Raw genomic sequence first — 22,844 nt, 5'->3', positions numbered from 1 at the left:
TTTCAAACCCGGTGTTTAAATATATTATTCCAGTAAGCAAGATTTAGGAGTAAATGTGAATCCTCACGTGGCAGGTAAATGAAAACCTGAGATTGTGACCAGTATTAAGTCTGACCCAGTAAAAACTTCCACAGTCTCTGTGTGGATTTATGAAAATTACAGCAAACATCCCAATAAAACTCTAGGGTCACAGAACATCTTCCGCTTATAAATATCTGAACTTTATCTCGGGTTATTTTGTGTGCATGATTTCATGCCAGGAGAAAAAAAAAAAAAAACTGATATGGTTCTGTTTTCTTGCTAATCGTATCTCTGGTAATAACCAGACTTTATTGACTTTCAACCATTTACTGCTTTTTACATAGTGTGGCTATGATGCAACAGCATTTCCGGGCAGAGCAGCACGGCTCTTTGCGGTGCAGATCGGCTCTACGCACACGTGTCTGTTGTCTCTGAAGAGATCACGGCACCTTGCTTCCGGCAGACTGGGTATCCATGGATACTGCAGAGTTTCCAAAGAAACGCTGCCAAGAATTCTCACCATGCCAGCCTTTTCAGGCCTTCTTCAAATGGAAACTGACATCTGAATTAAAGGGACAGGCATCATGCTTCCACCAGACTCCTGAGCTGGCCTGCACGGACAGCCATCCTTTCTTCCCCAGTCAGTGGCTGTGCATCATTTAAAGGCAAGCGGGTAAATTACTTTTCCTGTGAAAGGGAATTGAGGAGAGGAAGCCAGGTCTGATGTGATCTCTCCATAATGTCCAATGACCCAGTAATAACTTATTATGTATTTCTTGTCTGGTGATAAATATAATCAAGGCCTGAAAAATATAAACCAGCCAGGGGAAAAGCAGAGGCCGACAAATAACATTTGAAATTGCATGCCCAGATTTCTCTCCCCAGATGACAAAAAGGATTGAAGGGAGGCAACCATGACCAAGTTTTCAAGTCTGTGATCAGGGGCCTAAAGCAGGTCATAGTGAATTAAAGATCGGGCTGCAGAACTTGAATAAAGCAGCATTTCAATTGATGGGAGGATGCATTATAATAATTTGTTTTCCCTAGATCCTTATCACTAAGCCAGCTGAAAAATCTTCTTAAAAGCAATCATAATTAAATTTTCTATTATTCAATGAATCTGGCCTTCAGGGACGTAGGCTATGAACTCAGAATAAGATGATTTAGAATCAACAATAAATATTCCAAAGTTTAAGATTTTAAAATTTTATTTAGTTCAAACCACCCCCCTGCCACCCCCACCAGCCTCCAAGTCTCCATCCATGACATTTTCGTGACCACATTCTGTAGCTTCTTTTATTATCCAAACTGTATCGCGTTTCTTGCTGGAGTCCAGGCAATTGAAAATAAACACATCTGGGAAAATCAATAGACCAACAGTGGCAAAACAGAAAACCGTGAGACAGAAAACTGAAGTGTTTGCTCCACGAGGGCAGCAGCGCAGGGGACATCTCAGGAGCGTGGCTCACTGGCGGCGCTGGCTATGTTAGCGTTTCTTTCTGCCTCAAGTTCAGAAACAAGCTGGACTATCTCCGGGTGACTGAATTTTCCTGCAAGGCAAGAAGATGGGGGAAGAAATAATGACAAGAGAACATATCAGTTTCTCCAGCTGGATCCTAGGGCTTGCCAGGGGCTCAGTTCTGTGATCTGACCCACACTTCCCTCCAACACAGATGATACAATCCCAGGTCCTGGAGAGGTGCTGAAGGCAACCACTCAGAACTCACTTTTTGTCACCCCAGATGCAACGGAGAGTAAAGATGAGAAACAGGAAAAGAACTGCAGCTCAGGCAGAGCTGGGGAAAACTGCACCAAGCAACCTTTACTGGGAACTCCAGGGAAACTCTGGGAGGTTGGAGCCCTCTCTGAGAACATCTGAGAACAGCCTCTGGCCATTCTGAATCTGCAGTTGTGGGGAACCAAACACCTACATTGGAGAAGGAAATGACAACCCACTCCAGTATTCTTGCCTGGAGAATCCCATGGACAGAGGAGCCTGGCGGGCTACAGTCCATGGGGTCATAAAGAACCAGACATGACTGAGTAACACTTTCACTTTCAAGCACCTACATATGAAAAGACTAGCAGGAAGACCAGTGGGTCCAGGCTGTCCCCTTGCTTGCCAACAAGAATGCACATTTACCCTGAAACCAGCTGGTCTTTTCTGTCTTCCCGGCCCCTTGGCTTTCCCTGGACTTCTGCCCTGGGCAGTAACCGAGCTCCGAGCTATCTTAGGTGGACAGTGGCTGGCAGGGGCGATGCTAAGCCCACTGTCTTTTCCCTGATGGTCTCCTCTTGCCAGTGCCTTTTGCTGCTTACTGTTCATTCCACAGTGAACTCTATCCCATTTATTCCCTATGCGCCATCTCTTCGCTTAATGTCCCTTTCACTTTCTTGGCCTACCTGACGCCTGGCTGGTCCTGCGGTGCAGCTTTCCCTGTAGCTCCCCCACTGCTGGCTGTTTTCTGTCTCACGCCGCTCTTAGCACCAAGCCAGGGCCTGTTCTCCACGCTCCGTGTTGTTTCCAGGTCACCCTCTGCCTCACTGTGTAAAGGCTGGCCGTCAGACTTAACACCATTCCACCAAAACTGCTCTTACCAAGGACACCAGTCAGTTCCACGCTGCTCAATCTGACGGCTACTCCTGCCCTCTTGAAACTTTCTTTCCTTGGCTTCTGGGACCCCTGATTTTCTCCCATCTTTCCCATCTAGTGTGTGTGTGAGCTTAGTCGCTCAGTTGTGTCCGACTCTTTGGGACCCCATGGACTGTAACCCACCAGGCTCCTTTGTCCATGGAATTATCTAGGCAAGAATACTGGAGTGGGTTGCCATGCCCTCCTCCAGGGGATCTTCCCAACCCAGGGATGGAAATCAGGTCTCCTGCCTTGCAGGCGGATTCTTTACCGACTGAGTCACCAGGGAAGCCCAATCTAGTGGCAAGTCCATAATCCTCAGGCTCCTCTTACAAACACCCCCATAAACAAACCCTGTTGACTCTACCCTCAAAATATATCCAGAATCTGACCTCTTCTTATGTTTTCCACCATGACCATCCTGTCCAAACCAGGGCAAGCAAAATGGTGAGAAATCTTTCTTACATTGGTTACACTTTTTATATTTATTGACTGTTCACTAGTAGTGCACCAGAGGAGAAAGTGCAGTGAGTTTTCATCTCAAACACAGCTGTGGCTCATCACCCACTTTCTAGGTTCACTTTCTTGCTCAGTAAAATGTGGAGCTTAAACTAGGTGATCCTTCCGGCTCCCATATTTTTGGATTCTATCAGTATTCTCATGTTTCATTTTCTATTTTTTTCATTGTGAATGCATCCGAGGATAACAGTGTTAATTAATATGTAAAGCACAACACAAACCTGATTACAACCTTATTGGGAAGAAGATGCTATCTGGGAACCCGATCAATGCTTCTGCCACAGTTGGCAAACCTTTTTTGTGAGGAGTCAGTAAATATTATAGGCTTTGTGAACCATTTGTGGCCAACTACTCAACTCTGTGGTCGTAGCACAAAAGCAGTATAGACAATACATAAAGACTGTGGCTGTTTCAATAAAACTTTATTTACACAAACAAGCAGGCCAGTTTGGCCCATGGGTTATAGTTGACCAACTCCTGGTTTACAGTGTTATTCTATTTAACTGAAGTCAAACATTTGGAGCACCACTTACTTCAAGGACAGAGGAGACAAAGCTGGTCATGGCCCTCAAACAGCTTACCATAGGGTGCGGTGAACAGATGGGGATTTGGGAAGAAACCCAACTAGGAACATCATAATGGAGAATGCAAGTCAGACTGCAACATCACGGTGGCATGCTCTGGACCACGTGCAGGTTGAGCAAAAAGAAGGAACACTTAGTTGTGACCGGGAGGACTGAGAAAGGAAACCAGAGAGTTGAACGGCCTTAGACTGCAGAGCTGTTTGAGCTCAGACGCTCAGTTGTGTCTGACTCTTTGTGGCCCCATGGACTGCAGCCCGCCAGGCTTCTCTGTTTATGGAATTTTCCAGGCAAAAATACTGGAGTGGGTTGCCATTCCCTAACTCCAGGGGATCTTCCCAAACCAGGGATCGAACCCGTGTCTCTTGCATCTCCTGCACTGGCAGGAGTATTCTTTACCACTGCACCACCCGGGAAGTACAAGAAATATCAAGATTTTATTTTCAAGGAAGAGGAAAGCCACAAAGCAAAGATGTGATGATATCTAGATCTACAAAGGAGGAAAACACTCAGATGTGCAGGGTGAACTCCTGGGCCTGGGAGATTAAATCAGGTGGTTATAACAGCCATCCATATAGCAACAATGAGGGCCTTGCCTGGGGCAGAGGTAAGTGAGCTGAAGAGACAGAAGGAAAATCAAATCAACCCCATTATAATGCAAATCAGATCTGGGAGCTTACTTTGGAGCTGGGACTTTCCTGGACTTGATGGGGCCACAAAAGGGTCGGGAGAGGTCACAGCAAGGCCATCTCTAACAGTTCTCTCAGGAGAGACGGAGGTTCAGCTGAGCCTGGGGAACTCCGGGGGAAGAGAGCTGGAGCTCTACTCCAGGGAGCAACAGGAGACCCGTCAGTGCCCCGGCTCCTCGCTGCAGAGGTTGCGCCGAAATGAAGACAGCCAAGGCTCACTGCCAAGCATTCTTCTCAACACTTCACATATATCCTCAACCTTATAGACTCTATAATCATCCTCAATTTAAAAATGAGGAAGAAAGAAGAAAAGCGCTAAGTCATGTCCAACTCTTGCAATCCCATGAACTACAGCGTGCCAAGCTCCTCTGTCCATGGGATTCTCCCAGCAAGAATACTGGAGTGGGTTGCCATTTCCTTCTCCAGGGGATTTTCCCCACCCAGAAATTGAATCCAGGTCTTCCACATTGCAGGCAGATGCTTTTACTGAGTTACACAGAAAGCCCCAAGAATAAGGAAATAAAGACCCAGAACTAGGTGAAGTAATCTACTGGAGGTTACCTAAGCTGAACATGGCAGAACCAGGATTCAAACCCAAGCAGTTACAGGCCTGTGCTCTGAAGGGCTACAGAGACAATGGTGACTTTGCTGTCTGGAGTTTTCTCTTTTTAAATCTCTATTTCCACCTTACATGACCTTCCATCTATTAAGCACTGACATAAAGTACTTTGATATTCATCATCTCTCTTAAATCTCAAAACCAACCTATAGATCGAGTAGGGTACTATGACTTCCATTTTTCAGGAAGGACACAGAGAGGTCAGGAGACCGCCCAGGAGCACACAGCCAGTATGTGTGACGGGAATCTGGCGCTCAGACTCCAGGGCGGCAAGGCTCTCTTGCATTAGGTAGCCTCACACCATGAATCCCACCATTTTCGTCTCAGATGCTCCATATCAAAGGGTCAGAGGAGGGTTGAACACCATGGACTTCCGTAAGGTAGTATTAGTCATTACACTAGGAGCAAGTGAAGCCAAACTGAAATGGTGCTTGTTGAAATGAGCGCTGCGTACCTGCTGTGGAGTCGTAGAAGTCCTGCAGTCTCCCGGGCTTGTGCTCAAGGTCTTCATATTCAGATGCCTGAAGAATCATCTCACACTGGTCCAGCTGCTTCACGAATTTGGCTTCTGCACTAGACTGGGTCTCGTATTCCTAAGTAAAGCGACAATTAAAGCAGCATGATTAGGGCTGCACGTGTGGGTGCTAAGTCGCTTCAGTCGTGTCTGACTCTTTGCGACCCTATGGATGCAGCCCACCAGGCTCCTCTGTTCACGGGGTTCCCCAGGCAAGAATACTGGAGTGGGTTGTCATTTCCTCTTCCAGGGGATCTTCCCAACCCAGGGATTGAACCCGCATCTCTTACGTCTTCTGCATTGGCGGGCAGGGTTTTTTACCACTAGGGCCACCTGGGAGGCCCACATGATAGGTTATGCCAGGAAAATCTGGTACCTGAAATCAGTCACAGCTAAAAGCACATTCTCCACTGGCCACACTTCTCCACTGTATACAAAACCGCCACAGAGACTACTCACACACCATTCCACAGCTTAACACCCATGTTCCGTGTGGGCACTCACAGCTCTATCTAGTCCACCCAATGCCTGCAAAGTCTCATGTGTTCACATGGGCACGTCCAAACATTTTCCTTCCTGTTTAGTAACTTGTCTTCAAGATCATTATTCTTTAATCCAGATTCTGAGTATTAATTTCAAGTTAATATTTCATCTTGGGCTTCCCCAATGGCTCAGCAGTAAAGAATCTGCCTGCTAGGCAGGAAGCATGGAGCTGTGGGTTCGATCCTTGGGTTGGGAAAATCCTCTGCAGGAGGACGTGGCAGCCCATGGCAGTATTCTCGCCTGGAGAACCCCACGGACGGGGGAGCCTGCTGGGCTACAGGCCATGGGGCTGCAGAAGAGTCAGACACGACTGAGCAACTAAACAACAACAATATTTCATTTTATGCTTCTCAAATTAGTTCCCTCTCTGTTTAACATCAGGCTTCCTTTTCCTTTTGAAGTGAGTTTCTTGCTTGTTCCTTTAGTTTTGGTTTCCACTCTACACTGGGAAGCTCTGTCCTTGTTTTCAGAATAGAGAGGTGCTAATCACATCCCTCTGGGTTGACTCTTGAGGATACAGCCAGGGTCTGAAAACTCTCTGCCGGGTGTATGTGCACGTGTTGGTGGCAGGGAGGCGGTGAAGGCAGCGGACAGGAAGCAGCTTCTTTACCTTTCCTTGTGCCACTGGCCCTCCCTCCGCGGTGCAGACCCGAAACGAGAAGCGACAGGCAGTCTGCCTCTTGGAGCACACCTGTCACACAACTCCTGTCCCAGTCACGGCCGCAGAGCATATTCTATTAAGACCAAAGTGTTCCCAGCTGACTTCTCTGTCAGGTCCTCATTTGTAATTCCACCCTATACAATCAATCTGCCGTGCTTTCTCTCGCCAGGGTGATGTGTTGTGAATCACTGATGGTTTTTTGGTTTTTATTAGATGCAGCTCTGGTGCGGGTTTGCAGAACAACAGAAGGATAAGGGTTTCAGGCAGGAAAGATATACAAGTTCTAGGTCTTCAACATGGAGGACCAAAGGGAAGACAGGGAGCAAAGGCGAAGAAGGTCAAAGGTTTCCTGTCTCCCTCGGAGAAAGGCTGGCCCTGACCACAGTGCAGACATAAAGTTAATCTTCTGCATGTCATGCCTTCCCACCTTAGTGACTCTCCCTCTGGGACCCAGGACCCTCATATTGCTGCGCATCAAACTCCCCACCAAAATACTACCCTTGTACTTTCGAGGACAGAACAGGGAGACCTTCTGAAGTGCTTGCACGCTCAGTTCATGTCTGACTCTTTGCAACTCCATGGACTATAGCCCACCAGGCTCCTCTGTCCATGGGATTCTCCAGCCAAGAATACTGGAGTGGGTTGCCATTTCCTTCTCCAGGGACCTTCTGAAGGAGTACTTTTTAATCCAGCTGGATCTTCAGCTGCAGGCTGGGAAACAATTCAAAGGCAGGTGTGTGTGCCAGGTGTTGGGCATGTGGCGGGGAGCAGCTCCTACTCTGCCTTGGGATTCAAAGGGCTCTTTCTTTAAAGCAAAACTCAGGTGGAAGAGTGGACAGCCTTCTGTGATACTTCGAGGAAAAAGTGAAAATGCTTCTCTTGACTTACTGAAATGTGATTTCACGCTTCTATGCCAAATGATAAATTATAATTAAGGATATTTAATTGCTTTAACTAGACGTGACCCTTTGGGCCGAAAGCTGTTGTTACTGGTGAACAGCAGTGATTTACATTTCAGAAATCAATTCAACTGCCATTTTCTATGTAACTAGTACTATTCGAAGTTCCCTGGGTTCAGAATGACCCTATTTTCTGAAATCAAAATCAGACCATAGGGACTGGAGACAGAAAAACAGAGCATACTATATATGTCAGGCAATATTCTAACTGCATTGTCATCATTGTTTGATAGCTAAGTCGTGTCTGACTCTTTTGCAACCCCATAAACGACAGTCCGCCAGACTCCTCTGTTCATGGGATTTCTCAGGCAAGAATACTGGAGTGGGTTGTGAATTCCTTCTCCAGGCTATCTTCCTGACCCAGAGATGGAACCGGTGTCTCCTGCATTGGCAGGTGGATTCTTTACCACTGGGCCACCAGGGAAGCTTTCCAACTGCTTAACATACTAATTAATTTGATTGCCATACAACCCTGTAATATAGGTATACTATTATTAGTGCCATTCTGTAGATGAGGAAATTGACATACAGAGAGGTACCGTAAGTTGCCCAAGATCACACAGCTGGTAAACAGAGGAGGCTGGAAATCTTATACCAAAGCCAAAGTGTTAATACTGAACATGATTTTTAAAATGTGTAATATGAGAGCTGTTCTCTGTTTATAGTGTTCCCACAAAGTTCAAATCTACTTGTAATCTATGAATGTGATCTTATTTGGAAACAGTCTTTGCAGATGTAATCAAATTAAGAAAGAGTCATAGTGGATTAGGACGGATCTTAATCTAATAACCAACATCCTTACAAGAGGGAATTGGGCCCGGATACAGACACAGGGTGGGGGGTGGGGGTGGGGAGGTGGCTTAGGCAGCTTCCCTGGTGTCTCAGTGGTAAAGAATCCAGCTGTAATGCAGGCAATGCAGGTTCGATCCCTGGGTCGGGAAGATTCCCCTGGAGGAGGGCATGGCCACCCACTCCAGTATTCTTGCCTGGAGAATCCCATGGACAGAGGAGCTGGTGGGCTACAGTCCATGGGGTCACAAAGAGTCGGACACAACTGAAGTGACTCAGCACACATGCACAGACATGGCCGGGGTAGGGGGGCGGGGAACAACATCTGACTATGCAGGCAGAGCCTGGAGAAATGTGTTTAGAGGCAAGGCTGCCAAAGCTGGACGAGGCATCACTAAGAAGCCGGGGAGAGGCAAGGAGGGAATCTTCCCCTAGAGCCATCAGGGAACACAGCCCTGCCCACACCATGATCTGGGCTTCCAGGCTCCAGAACTATGAGGCAGGGCTACCCCAGAGTGAGGAGGGGCTAGGGGCTCAAGCAAGGAAGGCGGGGGAAGAGGTGGTTGGAGAAGTGAGAAACTGCCCGAGGCAGGGATGTTAGCTTCCCTTCCCACTGGGAGGGACAACAGGAGCACGAGGCCTGCCCCTTCCCTGGAGCCACCTGCCTCGGCAGTCTCTGCTATCAGCAGCACCAGGGAGGCAGTGAGCCCCGACAGGGCCCACGGTCTGTGCTGGGCTCCTCGGCACCTCTGCCCTTGACCTCAGGCAACCCTAACCACCCTCACGGGTTTCACAGACGGGCAGCTGACTCATGGAGGCGAATGAGCCCACGGTCACTGAGCCAGGAAGCGGTGAGGTGGGAACCCAGCTCTGAACGACCCCAAAGCCCACGTTTCTCTCAAGGACCAGAGATGGGTGGGTGGGTGTGAGGCTGGCAGGGTGGAGGATGAGACCAATGCATTAGGAAATTCAGGGGGTCTGAGTCAGTATTTGTACCAGGCATTATGGTGAGAAGGGAAATGCGGAACGTGGAAGGAAGAAACATTTCTGTCAGCCCTGACAGTCACCTACAGCAGCTGGGAGGTGAGACACACGCAACCCAGAAAGCAGGTACATTAGACACGGCATGTAAGATAGTCTAAGGCAACTAAAACACTGACAGGTCACATAAATTCAGTTACAGTAAAAAGCAACCCAGTGTATACACTTACTTCCCAAAGTTCATAGAGCTCCTTCTGGAGATCCTCGGGGAGGAGCTGGGTTAGCTGCTTCATTGCTTCCTGAAAGATCGAATCGTTATTTTAATCAGGTTCACACTTGTTAGTTAACAACTCATTTACAAATGTCAAATAATGGACTCACACTCTTCCAAATAACTCCCAAAGGGGCAGCAGAATATTGGAGAAGATTTAGGCTAACCAGGAGGGCAGCTGTGTACATTAAAAAATGTCTTTATTTATATGTATTTACTCAGGAGCACTTATGTTGTGGCCTGCAGCACACCAGACACAATCAAGGACAAGGAGCAGGGTGTGAGATAATTATAGAAAGACCAGAAGTGAGGCCAGAGACTTTAGATCTTGTGGACGAGTCCCAACATGCATGTGCATTTCAGCCGTAAGTGCGTGCGTGCTCAGCCGCTTCAGCTGTATTAGACTCTCTGTGACCTGATGGACTGTAGCCCACCAGGCTCCCCTGTCCATGGGATCCTCTAGTCAAGAATTCTGGAGTGGGATGCCATACCCTCCTCCAGGGGATCTTCCCAACTCAGGGATCAAATCCTCATCTCTTGCGTCTCCTGCATTGCAGGCAGATTCTTTACTGCTGAGCCGCTGGGGAAGCCCTCAACAGTTAAGTACTATAGTTCAAAACAAATCTGACTGTGGGGAGAACAGGAAAGTATCAGTGAATTACGAAGCTCAAATAAACTTTTGGTATACCATTATGCTCACTTTCTGTTGTTAATGTTTTTCTTTGCAAAATGTAAAGCACTACACAAATGGGCAGCCATGGTCACTAACATAAAGGAAATTACAAGACAGCATTTTGCTAAGTTCACAGACTCACAGGCTGAGAAGGGATGTTACTGGGTAGCGAGCCAAACCATCCATGTGCACCAAACCCTCCAGCAGCATCACTGGAACTGGAGTCCTCCCTCCACACACAAGCCTCGTGGTGGGAACCTAGCACCCCAAGAGGCTGCTCAAACGGACTTTAGGCAGCATTAGTAGGAAGTACCAATGTCTCATATCAAGCTGAAAATTGTCCCTGCAAGTTCTTCCACTATGCCTAACTCTACCCCTCCTGTCTTCCTCCCTCACAAAATCACAATGTCAATCAGGTGGACGGTAACCCAGCAGCCTAGAATCTCTGTGGCCAGTGACTGGTCCAAGGGATGGGCATGTAACTCTAACCAGCCAGTCAGGGACCAGCTGCATGACGAGATCGAGGGAGAGAAGCCCCAGAGTAGAGTTCAGAGAGCCAAAACGCACAGAAAGGCTGAAACGAGAGAGTGAGAGCATGGAGGGTGTTCAGTATGTATTTCTAATCTCCAAAGTCCCCAAAGCCCCTCTTATTCCATCTCCTCCTTCACTTCTCTGTTGCTCCAAAATCCTCAAATATCCCATTTTGGGGGCACGAGGTCTGCAACCTGCTCTCAAATGGCTTCCAACTCCTTCACTCTCCTCCTATCATCATCCTCCACCTCTTAATCTGCTCCAGTTCGTTTGGCCAGAGCTTAGGCTCCCTGAAAAGAATACTGTTTTAAGAATCATTTTTGGCAAAGTGCTTATATAAAAGGGGTAAGGTCTTACTAAAATCAAATGGTGAAATGGTAAAACGCAATAAAAATAAAAGTGAGTATTTTATATATAACGGGGAGGAAAAAAAAGTTATAGAGCGCAACCACTTTCAGAGCAAACCATACAGGCCAGTGTCTATGGTCTGCTCTTGTAAGTAGCGTTGTCATCTTGAATGGCTTGTAGCATCATACCACCCTTAGTGGTATGAAATTTTGGGTATTTTGTACTCGCATTCTCCCTTGTTTCCTTTTCATAATCTCAGCAAAATACTTGAGAAAAAACCCTGCATTTTCAAAATTTAAAAATGTCTCTACAAATAGATCACTTTTCTCTCCACTGTTATAGAAACATTTACCCATTGCTTTTGTATGAAAGGAATGAACTGAATAACATATATGTACAGAGACATATCAAAATCTAAACTCTTCAAATACAAACTTAAAAGTCCTGCTCTGACAAGAAATTATTTTATTCCCTTTAAAGAGATACACCCAGCACTGAATATAGTGATTGATGGGTGGTCTGACCCAGTCAAAACACAATGGAACCAGTGTCCATCATGGTAAATGCTCTGTAAGTGCAGCCCAAGACTGAGTTGGAAATCGCATATGACTTATAAATAAGCTTCCTGTTGACTAAAATCACAATGTTCTTTAAAAAACAAAACATAACAAATATATTTTGCTCTCTTTCTGAAGCCGAGCAGTGATTTTTCTGGATCTAAACTCATTGACACCATTTGTTATTATACATCAGGATTGCATTTGAGACCCTTAGCTGTTATTCCTTGTTTGGCAGCCTGTGCCACAGAATCCAGTATTTTTGCCTGGAGAATCCCAGGGACGGGGGAGCCTGGTGGGATGCCGTCTATGGGGTTGCACAGAGTTGGACACGACTGAAACGACTTAGCAGCAGCAGCCACAGAATCAGGCCCTTTTAAAATGACCCTCTGAAATCGACTTCACTGAAGTCCAGGACAAGGGTCTGAAGATGCCAGACTTTCCCTTCTTGATTGCAAGCCCTGCCACTCCCGCTTCTAAACTGAGTTTTGCCTTGTTCACACACAGAGTTAGAGTGATAATTTCCCTAGCTTCTTCCTGTTAGCAAAGCATGTCAAGAATTTGCCTGAAATTCTGAGCTGAATGAAACGTTAAGCGCCCAGAAAGCAGCGTTCATCACTCACACATCACTGGTGACGCTGCACAGTGCAAGAGCTAATGACAAACTTTAGATGGAAGATGCAGTCTGAAACCCAGCTTGTCATTTACTAGCTGTGGAATCCTGAGCAACATACATCTTTGTCTTTCAGGTTTCTCATCTATAAAATGAGGTAAATAGGGGTTCCTACCTGAAGGGGTTGCTCTGAGGATGAAATAGTCACTATATATAAAGTACTTATTATCTGGAACAGGGTAAGGAGTCTGTAAAATACTCACTCTATGTTTCACTTTCTCCATCTCGCCATGTTCACTCCCATAATAAATGGTTCTTTCCCCTGTTAACCTCTAGTTCTTCAGCAACTTTAACTGTCAGGTATGTATATACATATGTATCATGACTCTGTCCTCTTAGTAACTTTTCCCTTTGCAAAAGAATATAATAACCTGTTATTGCTGTATTCCAGCCTCAAGCTCCATTCCACTAGCTCTTAATGATCCCTACGAGGCATCATTTACCATCTCGGTTTATAATGTAAAGTTTATTTTATCCTGTTTAGGAGGGGAGTCAGCCTACAAGCATTGTTTTTGCCCCTACCCTCTAAATTTTCTCTTCTATACCCTCATTTTCCCTTTTATCTTAGCACCTACTTTCCTCTGAGACAGTCAGCCTTCCAGGGTTATCAAATATTTTCCCTCCCTCTTACTTGGGTTTAAAGCCCTCTGGATACAGTGGACTAGCCTCTGGGCAAATGACACTTCCTGGTCCAGTATGTGTCTTTCACCTCAAGAAGCCAAGAAACCCTCAGTTAATTATCTTAAGGCATGGTTCAGACATCCAAACCTCATCCCTAAACACCATCTGCATAACGAGTTGTTCACCGCCCACATCTTTCTCTCTGTTCCCAAATCCTAATGAGCGGAGGAAGAAGCAATGAAGGATCGGCGCTTCCCAAGCCTTTGGTTTCTTGTCCAAGAACTTGTGGTTCTTAAAGATGTTTCCCCGTCCTTTCTGATGATATTTATTCTCCTGTGAATCAGACGGGGTGGGCAGCAGCCAGGAGGTTTAATGAGGCTGAGAGGGCTTTTCATCACTGCCCAGATATGGCATCCAGCACTCTCTGGGTGGCAAGTCCCCTCGATGATCCTCCAGGGGGGGCGCCACTAGCCAGGACAGAGGTAGGTTTACTCTGTCGCCAGGCGTTGGAGATCCCTCCTACTGAACTGTTCCTTCTTCAGAAGGTTCTGACTTGTTCCTCAGTGGAGTGAACCTCACACTTCTTGGGTGCCCACAGGAGAAGTGTCTTCTTCCTCTGGTCACTTTAAGGTTTCAGATCACACTATGGATCTTCAGCCTGTGATTTCTCCTCCACAATGTCTAAATTCCCCTTGCATGAAACTACATACATCCCGAAACGTGTTATACAATTGAGGAGTCTTTTCCTCTATGCCATACGTCAACACCCAGGATCCTCTGGTTTGGGGCTAATTCCTTTCTGCAATTCAGTATCTTTTTTTTTTTTAAATTTATTTGGCTGTTCTCAGTCTTAGTTGCGGCACACGGGAACTTCACTGTGACATGCGGGATCTAGTTCCGTGACCAGGGATCAAACCCAGACTCCCTGCTTTGGGAGCGTGGAGTCTTAAATCACTGCGCCACTGGGAGAGTCCCTGCAACTCGGTATCTTGAACTAACTGGTTTCTTTTTGTATCAACCAAACAACCCAGGAATTCTTTGTTCACCACAGTCTAGACTCCTACAGAGAAACATTTCCTTAGCTCCTCCCTTTTTAAAAACTGTACTGATGCTCATGTGTTCTGGACCTGTATTTATAGGATTACCACATTCCCTATCTCCCTTGTTCCCATAACTTATGGTGTGTTGGAACTCCTGAATTGAGATTCCCTGTGGATCTTCTTGCCTCAAAAAGGGAAAAAATGCTGTTGGCTACAGAGCTCTGGCCACACCCTTCCCTCAAGAACAGCTGTTGAAGGCCACCTTTCCTGTTAAACCATCTTGATGAAGGATCTGTTGACTTAAAAGACATTTAGGATCAATCCCTCTGCAAGAATCCCTTGCAACAATCCCTGAATTGGGAACCATCCACTCAGCTTTAAAAAAAAAAAAAAAAAAACCTTCCTGAATTTTCCAGTCTCTGCTTCAAATACATCTTCCTCTTTGTCTCTGGGCTCTGGTTTTAAGACTTCAAATCAGCAGACTCTGTTTAATTGATGTCATTTCTTACTAATACAAATCTTTAAATTTTTTAATCACTAAATTAGACTAATTTAAAATTTGTTGTTATTGTTGTTGTTTAGTCAGTAACTTGTGCCCAACCCTTTTGCAAACCCATGGACTGTAGGCCACCAGGCTTGTCTTACTAAATACTAATTATAATAATTATTATTCCTGGGTTTTATAGAACTTCTCTCTAAAGAGCTTAACTGGCATGGAGAATGCCTTCAAGTTTCAGCTCTCTCCATGGTTCGAATGAAAGCCATAGCACATATCCTGTGTTCAGATCCTTTTTTCTGCCTCTCCGTGAGAAATGAAACCAACACAGCATCCTGTCCCTGTGTTAAGGCTTAGAACAAGCAAAAACCAAATCACTGTTTATTCCACGAAATCCTTACTTCTGGAAGGTAAGATTGTAAACCAATCCAAAGTAGAGTAAGCACTAACAGCTTGCTCTTTAAGACCCTTGCTAAGACCTTGCCTCACCAGCCCTACCAACCCAAAGCTTTTATGTTTAAACTCTGGGCAATCTCATCTTGTAAGACAGTAGCCGCTCTTGTAAGATCCATCCAAACATCCTCAGGCCCAGGCCCTACAATTCTATAAATACCCTCCCCTGATCTTCCTTCCCAAGATACTAAGACTCTGTCAAGGAGGTACTCTCTCTTACTGCAATAGGGTTGGTGAACTTAGCTGCATTTCAGCAATGGGTTTTTCTGGTTTTCCTTTGTTTCAGCAATGGGTTTTTCTTTTGTGGAGTCAACAGTCAACACTGACCTCTTCTCGCCTATGTTTTTCTTCTTTGGGGACGTTATCTGCTGGTGCTATGTCCCCAACGATGCATTCTGCCATATCATGAACCAGGGCTAGGCGTACACATCTGACCAGGCAAGAAATAATTACACAGAATTATACTCACTACAGACTCCTTCTCTATACTACTTTAAGTTACATAATATAGTTTTTTTCCTCCAGCCTCCAGATTTTAATGCAGTATTTTCTAAAGGTAATTATATTCTGCCAGCCTGCAACAGATCTGAATCAAAACTGCTAGTTAATATTTAGCACAAAAACATGAGAATGCAAGGGAAGTTGTTAGCATGAATTTAAAAAAAAAAGCTGGTCTCTTAAATACCACTTTAAAAGGCTGATAACTTTAGATTAAAAAGCCAGAAGAAGGCGATCTGGTTATAGCATTTACTTACCGATATAACACTTAAAAAAAAATCATTTTCCAAATGTACTAGTTAGACGTCAAAATGAAGCCCTTTATAGAGAAACAGGTAAAGCTGGACAGATCTGAGTTTGAATCCAGCAATTAACATCTATTAGCTGTGTGCCCTTTGCCAAGTCACTTAATTTCCTTAAATGCTAAGTTTTGCAGCCTTCATATTATCTGTAAGAAAGGGGTAATAATACTTCCTAAGTTTGGTATGAAAATTAAATTCACTACTTTATGTTCCTGGAACATGTTGCTCATTCAACAAATGACTATGACTGTTAGTGGTAAGGATCAGTGATTAGGATAATCAAGATAACAAAGGCAGCTCATGAAATAAATGCCCCTGAGGGCCAGTCTGCTTTATGTTCCCAGCATCAACAAAGCAGAACAAGAACTCACAGGTGTCCCTGCCTGCAGCTGCTTTCTCATCTAGCTCAAATTGTAGCCTATGCGTAAGTTCATCTCCATTCGACACCATGTTCATCTTATACATCTCCATTCGACACCATGTTCGTCTTGTACCATGTGCCAAAAATCCCCTTAAGTTCTACCCCATCTACAGAGTAACAGGGCTCCTGAGACTCCGAGATGAACCTCTGCTTCAGTTGGATGGATTGACTTATCATTTCCAAAACATACCTTTACTTCCCTATCATCAGAGATTTGGTCTCCATGCCCTTCTCTTTACGTGCTGTGTCTTCTATACCTAATCAACCCTTTAGAGGTCAACTCAGACTCTGCCCCCTCCAGTAAGATCACCCAAGAGCAGGTGATTTCTCCTGTTAGAGTAGTTTTCTAATATGACTTATTTTGTGCTTTGTATAGAAGCCACTCTGGGCCTGCGTACTTCATCTGGGTTTTATTTACTACCTCATACTGTTTGGCTAGAAAACTTTGTCCTGTGCTCAAAAAGCATTCTAAACACTTGTTGGTTGACTTAGGGGACAGGATATCTCTTTCTCAGTTCTTTCCTGCACACACCACTTCAAATAGTCACTTCACGAAAGAGTGCTGCTATTCAGAAAAGGGGCTAAATAAAATACAAAGTGTCTGGATCTGATTTTAGACATAAAACACTTACCTTCAAGGCCCTGGAAAACCCTCAAATCACACTTATGTTTCCTTGAGACCAAGGCAGACTCTTTCACTTGCCAAGAGAAAACCCAGAGTGCAGTTTACAACTGCAGCACACAGTCCCCCTGCCCACATCCTGAATCTGTATGGTTTGCCTCCAATAATTTTTCTTGACTATTAACTAACCTAGAAGAATTGGACACAGGCCTCATACGTGAAGAGTCATGCACTCCCATGGAGACCCTAACTGACACCAGGTTCACAGCTTACCGGTCTTTGTTAAGACGTTCATCTTTGGTCACCAGAGCCATAACTGCCATCCTGTACATGTGATCTGATACGCTCTCTGGCTTCTGGACATTTCTGTATACCCAGCCAGTCCGTGGGACTCTCTGATAAAAATGAACAGAAGGAAATTGATAAGAATACATATTTTAACTATCTGCTATGCTCTTTAAGAGAAGTCCAGGGAATAGAGCACTGGGCCACAGTGTCAGTACATATTAAAAAATGTTTAACCAACTTACGGAGAAACATCTGGAATCAAATAAATGAGTGAGGTCAGAGAATGATAAAGAGAGAGGGAAGAATAAGCCACAGATACACAGCATAGAAGGGCTTTCCTGGTGGCTCAGATGGTAGAGAATCTGTGGGCAATTCAGGAGATTTGGGTTCAATCCCTGGTTGGGAAGATCCCTGGAAAAGGGAATGGCTCCCACTCCAGTATTCTTGCCTGGAGAATTCCATGAGCAGAGGCGCCTGGCTAGCTATAGTTCACAGGGTCACAGAGTCACACACGACTGAGTGACTTATACACACACGTATACAACCTGTAAGTCCAACCGTGTTACTGGTGTCTGCATGTACAGAACATACACAAGTCCTTAGACATAAAAGTGAGAGCACTGAACTTGGACAAGTGACAGACTTCCAAATTCTGAAGCAGAGAGGGTTAAATAAGGCATTTCTAATTCCTTCACACCCTGTGATCCTGAGAGGCTGTCTTTTCTCCTTGGGATTTGACATGTCTAAAGTTTGTATACTATAGTAACAGTGGAACGACAATCCGCTCGGAGCTTGGAGAAACTCCGCAAAATCATTATTGGGTGTGGCCAGGATGGGGGTGGAGGATGGAAGGAGGATCCCCTCGGATATAACTTCAGTGTGGACTACATAAAATCCTTAAAAAAAAACACACAAAAGATGTTAGGCACTCAAATCCTGCAGGATCAATGGGTTCTGTTCTTCCCATTAGCCCAGTTGTGGGGTCATGAGCCTCCTATGTACTCGGGGCAGACTCGAGCCTGGAGAACCACACATCACCTCGCCGGCTCCCCTTCAGAAACCTCTCGCTAGGCCGCCGGGGCCGGGCCTCTCCGAGCGCCAGGCCGACCCTGGGGTCCAGTGCCGCTCGGACTCTGCCCGGCCTGGGGTGGGGCCCAGCAACCCCGGCACTTGCCTCCTCCGTCCGTGATTCTCACGCACAACCGCATCCCTCTGGAACGGCTTCCCTCTGCAGGCCCCACGAGGCGCGGAGAACCGAGGAAGGGGGCAGGCCTCAGGCCGGGCGGGGACCGGAAGCCTGGTTGCCCGGCGGCCGGCCCCGGCATCTCTCCGGCATCTCTCCGCCGCGACCTCAGACAGCCCTCCCGGCGCCCGCTCACCTTGAGCTGCCCCACCAGCCGCAGGAACTGCAGCAGGTTCCGGGCCCCGCGGCCCGACATGGTCGCAGCGGGTGAGGCCGAAGCCATGCGGCAGCGGATCCCAACAGGTCCTAGCCCGCCGCGGGAGCGCCGCTCGAAGCTCCGCCCCCGAAGCTCCTCCCCCTGAAGCGCCTCCCCGAAGCTCCGCCCCTGAAGCGCCTCCCCGAAGCTCCGCCCCTGAAGCTCCTCCCTCCCCCTTCTCCTCCTCTGCGTCCTTCTAGGTTTTTGTCTCAGATTTTCCTCAACCCTTCTATCCAGACTTTCGCCTTTCTGGCCCCGGTGGCAGCTGTTGAACATTGCACCACCCACGTCAGAGACTCTGTACTTGGAGCATCTAGGCATGCGTTACTTGTTTGCTAAACTCTGCTCAGCTGCACTCCCTCAAACTTTTGAAGGGCTTGCAGTTCCTTGGGGAGGTGCAGAGTGAGGGGCATGGAGGAGGAGGGAGGGTTATGTCATAATGCACCAAAATCTTGCCTCTGGACTAGAGGAAGAGATAGACTCTACCTCCAAGCGAGCAATCTATAAACATTTTTAACGGGGGCACAAGGAAAATGAGTTGGAAGGGGACATTAATTAGGAGTGAAAAGAGTACTGGAAGGATTGGATGCTAGCCATAACTAGAGGACTAGGAGGTGAGGATAAATGGCTAGGGAGTGAGAACAATCCCATGATGAAATCACAACCTCCCTGACACCGCAAGTGATAAAGAATCCCCTACCCCGAAGTTGTTCAGGGCCTGTCTCAACTGTCTGTCTTAATTCTGTCAACAACCAAGGGTACCAGGTTTTAGAGGCATTTAGTGTTATTCACTCAGTCGTGTCCGACTCTGTGTGACCCCGTGGACCGTACCCCGCCAGGCTCCTGTGTCCATGGCATTCTCCAGGCAAGAATACTGGAGTGGGTAGCCATTCCCTTCTTCAGAGGATCTTCCCAACCCAGGGATTGAACTCAGGTCTTCTGCTTTGCAGGCAGATTCTTTACCATCTGAGCCATTAGTGATGTGCATACTGAAGGGCTGGATGAGAGAGGGTAGCATAGAAAATAGACGCTATAGGGAGGAAGGAAGTAGACCAGTTAGGAGTCTACTGAATTAATTCTTTGTGGAGATGATTTTGGCTTAGAATCCAGGATTCTAGTAGTGGAGGTGGTGAGATGTTGAATTTGGGGTGTAATATAAAGATAGGACTAACAGGGTTTATGACAGATTGGACATGGGGTATGAGAGAAAGAGAGGAATCAAGGATGACTTCACAAATTTTGACCTGACCAACCAAAAGGATGGAGTTGCTATATACTGAGCTGGAGAAAACTGTAAGAGTAGGTTGTGGGAAGGGTAGGAATCAGCAGTTTAGTTTAGGACATGTTGAGATACCAATCAGAGATCTTAGTAGAGATGTAAATCTAGAAGTCAGGGGAAAGGTAACAACTTTGTGTCAGCAGCATAGGATGGTTTGTAAAACCAAGAAACTGGATGAGACTATGTGGCGGAAAAGTGTGGATGAAGAAGAAAGGATGTCTGAAGCCTCAGGTCTCAGACAAACCAACATTTAGTTTGGGAGACCAGGAAGAAGTAGCCAGTGAAATAGATAGAAGACTAAGAGATAGTTGTGTCCTAAAGGCCAAATGAAGAAACTATTTCAAGAAGGAAGGAATGTGATCAACGAAGTCAGCATTATATCAGATAAGGACTGAGATTTGACTACTAGATTTAGCAAATTCAGTGTCACTGCTGACCTTGACAAGAGCAGACTTAGTTGATTGGCATAAGCAGGACCCTACCTGGAAATGGTTCCAGAGAGAACCAGAGTGAATATTGCAACTCTTATATGAATGGGGCATTTAAGAGGACATTTCTTTTCTTTTCTTTTTTTTTTTTCAGAAGATGGGGGTATTATATTAGTATTCTTATTTACTGATGGAGGTGACATAGTAGAAAGGGAAAAATTGATGATATAAAAACAAAGGAGAGAAATGCTGGAATGATGGCCTCGAGTAGATAGAAGAGCATACAGTCTAGGGTACAGGACAAAAGATTGATCTCAGGAGCATTCATCCATAATACAGGAGGAAGGGAGAATAAATGGTGACTAATAAATGGCAGTTGTGGTCATGAGAGATTGTGGAGTTGCCTTCTGATTGTTTCTATTTTCTTACTGAAATAGGAAGTGAAGTCTTAACTAGGTTATGTTGCAGTAACATGCAAACGCTGTATCTGAGGAGTTTAACATGGCATTTCTCTCTCAGGCTAAATGCCTGTTGTTGGTCAACTAGGGGATGTTGCTCTAACCTCAGCCAGCGAGCTGGGTGACTCGCTGCTCTTCTCTTTTGCTGAAACTGAAAAAGGGAAGAATGGCATCTTGCCTCTTAAAGCCTGTCCCTGGAAATATCTGACCCTTATTCTATATATCCTTGGCCAAAATAAGTAACGCTACCACGGTAGCTTCAAAGGAAGAGAGACCTGTGAGATGCAATCTTACCATCCCAGGAAGAGAGGAGACCAGGAAATCTGTGACTGGAAGAGGAGGCATTGGAGGGTGAAGGAAAGAGAAGATGACATAAAATAGTTGTTTTGGAGAGTGGGATAGCAACGGAATTAAATACAACTGCACACCGAATGAATGCCAAGGACAGTGGAGCTTGCTTTACGCGTGGTTAGGACGGTGGGCCAGGAGCTATTCTTTAGGTGCATGTCGCTCAGTCACTTAGTCGTGTCTGTTGCTTTGCAGCCCCATATACCATAGCCCGCCAGGCTCCTCTGTCCATGGAACTCTCCAGGTAAAAATACTGGAGTGGGCTGTCATGCCCTCCTCCAGGACATCTTCCTGACCCAGGGATCAAACCTGCACCTCCTGTGTCTCCTGCATTGGCAGGCAGATTCTTTACCACTGAGCCACCTGGGAAGCCATTCTTAGGTAGGTGGTGCTAAATAAGGAAAGAATTAGACCTTAAGAGGTCTCTGACCAGAATGGGGCAAAAAGTGCTGCTATTGAGAAAGCTGCCTCGATGTACGGCCGTGGAGTCTCCAGGAAGCTCTGGTATTCAGTTCAGTTCAGTTCAGTCGCTCAGTCGTTTCTGACTCTTTGTACCCCATGAACCGCAGCACGCCAGGCCTCCCTGTCCATCACCAACTCCCGGAGTCCACCCAAACCCATGTCCATCGAATCGGTGATGCCATCCAGCCATCTCATCCTCTGTCGTCCCCTTCTCCTCCTGCCCCCAATCCCTCCCAGCATCAGGGTCTTTTCCAATGAGTCAGCTCTTAGCATCATGTGGCTGAAGTATTGGAGTTTCAGCTTCAGCATCAGTCCCTCCAGTGAACACCCAGGGCTGATCTCCTTTAGGATGGACTGGTTGGATCTCCTTGCAGTCCAAGGGACTCTCAAGAGTCTTCTCCAACACCACAGTTCAAAAGCATCAATTCTTTGGTGCTCAGCTTTCTGCACAGTCCAACTCTCACATCCATACATGACCACTGGAAAAACCATAGCCTTGACTAGACGGACCTTTATTGGCAAAGTAATGTCTTTGCTTTTTAATATGCTGTCTAGGTTGGTCATAACTTTCCTTCCAAGGAGTAAGCGTCTTTTAATTTCATGGCTGCACTTAACATCTGCAGTGATTTTGGAGCCCAGAAAAATAAAGTCTGACACTGTTTCCATGGTTTCCCTATCTATTTGCCATGAGGTGATAGGACAAGATGCCATGATCTTAGTTTTCTGAATGTTGAGCTTTAAGCCAAATTTTTCACTCTCCTCTCTCACTTTCATCAAGGTGTTCTAATTTCAAAAGTTCTCAGTGATTAAGCCTCTGCTAAGTGAGATACCAGAGAAGGCAATGGCAACCCACTCCAGTACTCTCACCTGGAAAATCCCATGGGTGGATTAGCCTGGTCGGCTGTAGTCCACGGGGTTGCTAAGAGTCTGACACGACTAAGCGACTTCACTTTCACTTTTCCTTTCATGCATTGGAGAAGGAAATGGCAACCCACTCCAGCATTCTTGCCTGGAGAATCCCACGGATGGGGGAGCCTGGTGGGCTGCCGTCTATGGGGTCTCACAGAGTTGGACACGACTGAGGTGACTTAGCAGCAGCAACAAGTGAGATATATTGTTATTCATCTC

General features: G+C 46.1%; 1 protein-coding gene across 1 annotated transcript; it reads right to left on the bottom strand.

The window, feature by feature from the left end:
- Window positions 1-1,211: 1,211 nt before the first annotated feature.
- HDDC2 (HD domain containing 2) lies at window positions 1,212-18,838 on the bottom strand. Its single transcript, XM_043890354.1, has 6 exons — window positions 18,682-18,838; window positions 17,288-17,409; window positions 15,499-15,601; window positions 9,739-9,807; window positions 5,516-5,654; window positions 1,212-1,571 (listed from the first exon to the last, which is right to left on the bottom strand). Exons 1-6 carry the CDS (start codon window positions 18,766-18,768, stop codon window positions 1,474-1,476), a joined length of 618 nt encoding a protein of 205 aa, XP_043746289.1. The 5' UTR covers window positions 18,769-18,838; the 3' UTR covers window positions 1,212-1,473.
- Window positions 18,839-22,844: the final 4,006 nt, after the last annotated feature.

This window comes from Cervus elaphus, chromosome 28 (assembly GCF_910594005.1).
Source record: "Cervus elaphus chromosome 28, mCerEla1.1, whole genome shotgun sequence".
Lineage (NCBI taxonomy): Eukaryota > Metazoa > Chordata > Mammalia > Artiodactyla > Cervidae > Cervus > Cervus elaphus.
This window is presented reverse-complemented; position numbering and strand designations above follow the sequence as displayed.

Excerpts from the sequence above, each read along its gene's own strand:
- HDDC2 (XM_043890354.1), bottom strand. The coding sequence starts at position 18,768 with ATGGCTTCGGCCTCACCCGCTGCGACCATGTCGGGCCGCGGGGCCCGG. Across the intron at positions 17,410-18,681 it reads GGCTGGTGGGGCAGCTCAAG|AGAGTCCCACGGACTGGCTG; the intron begins GTGAGCGGGCGC and ends CATTTTTATCAG. Across the intron at positions 1,572-5,515 it reads CTTCTACGACTCCACAGCAG|GAAAATTCAGTCACCCGGAG; the intron begins GTACGCAGCGCT and ends CTTGCCTTGCAG.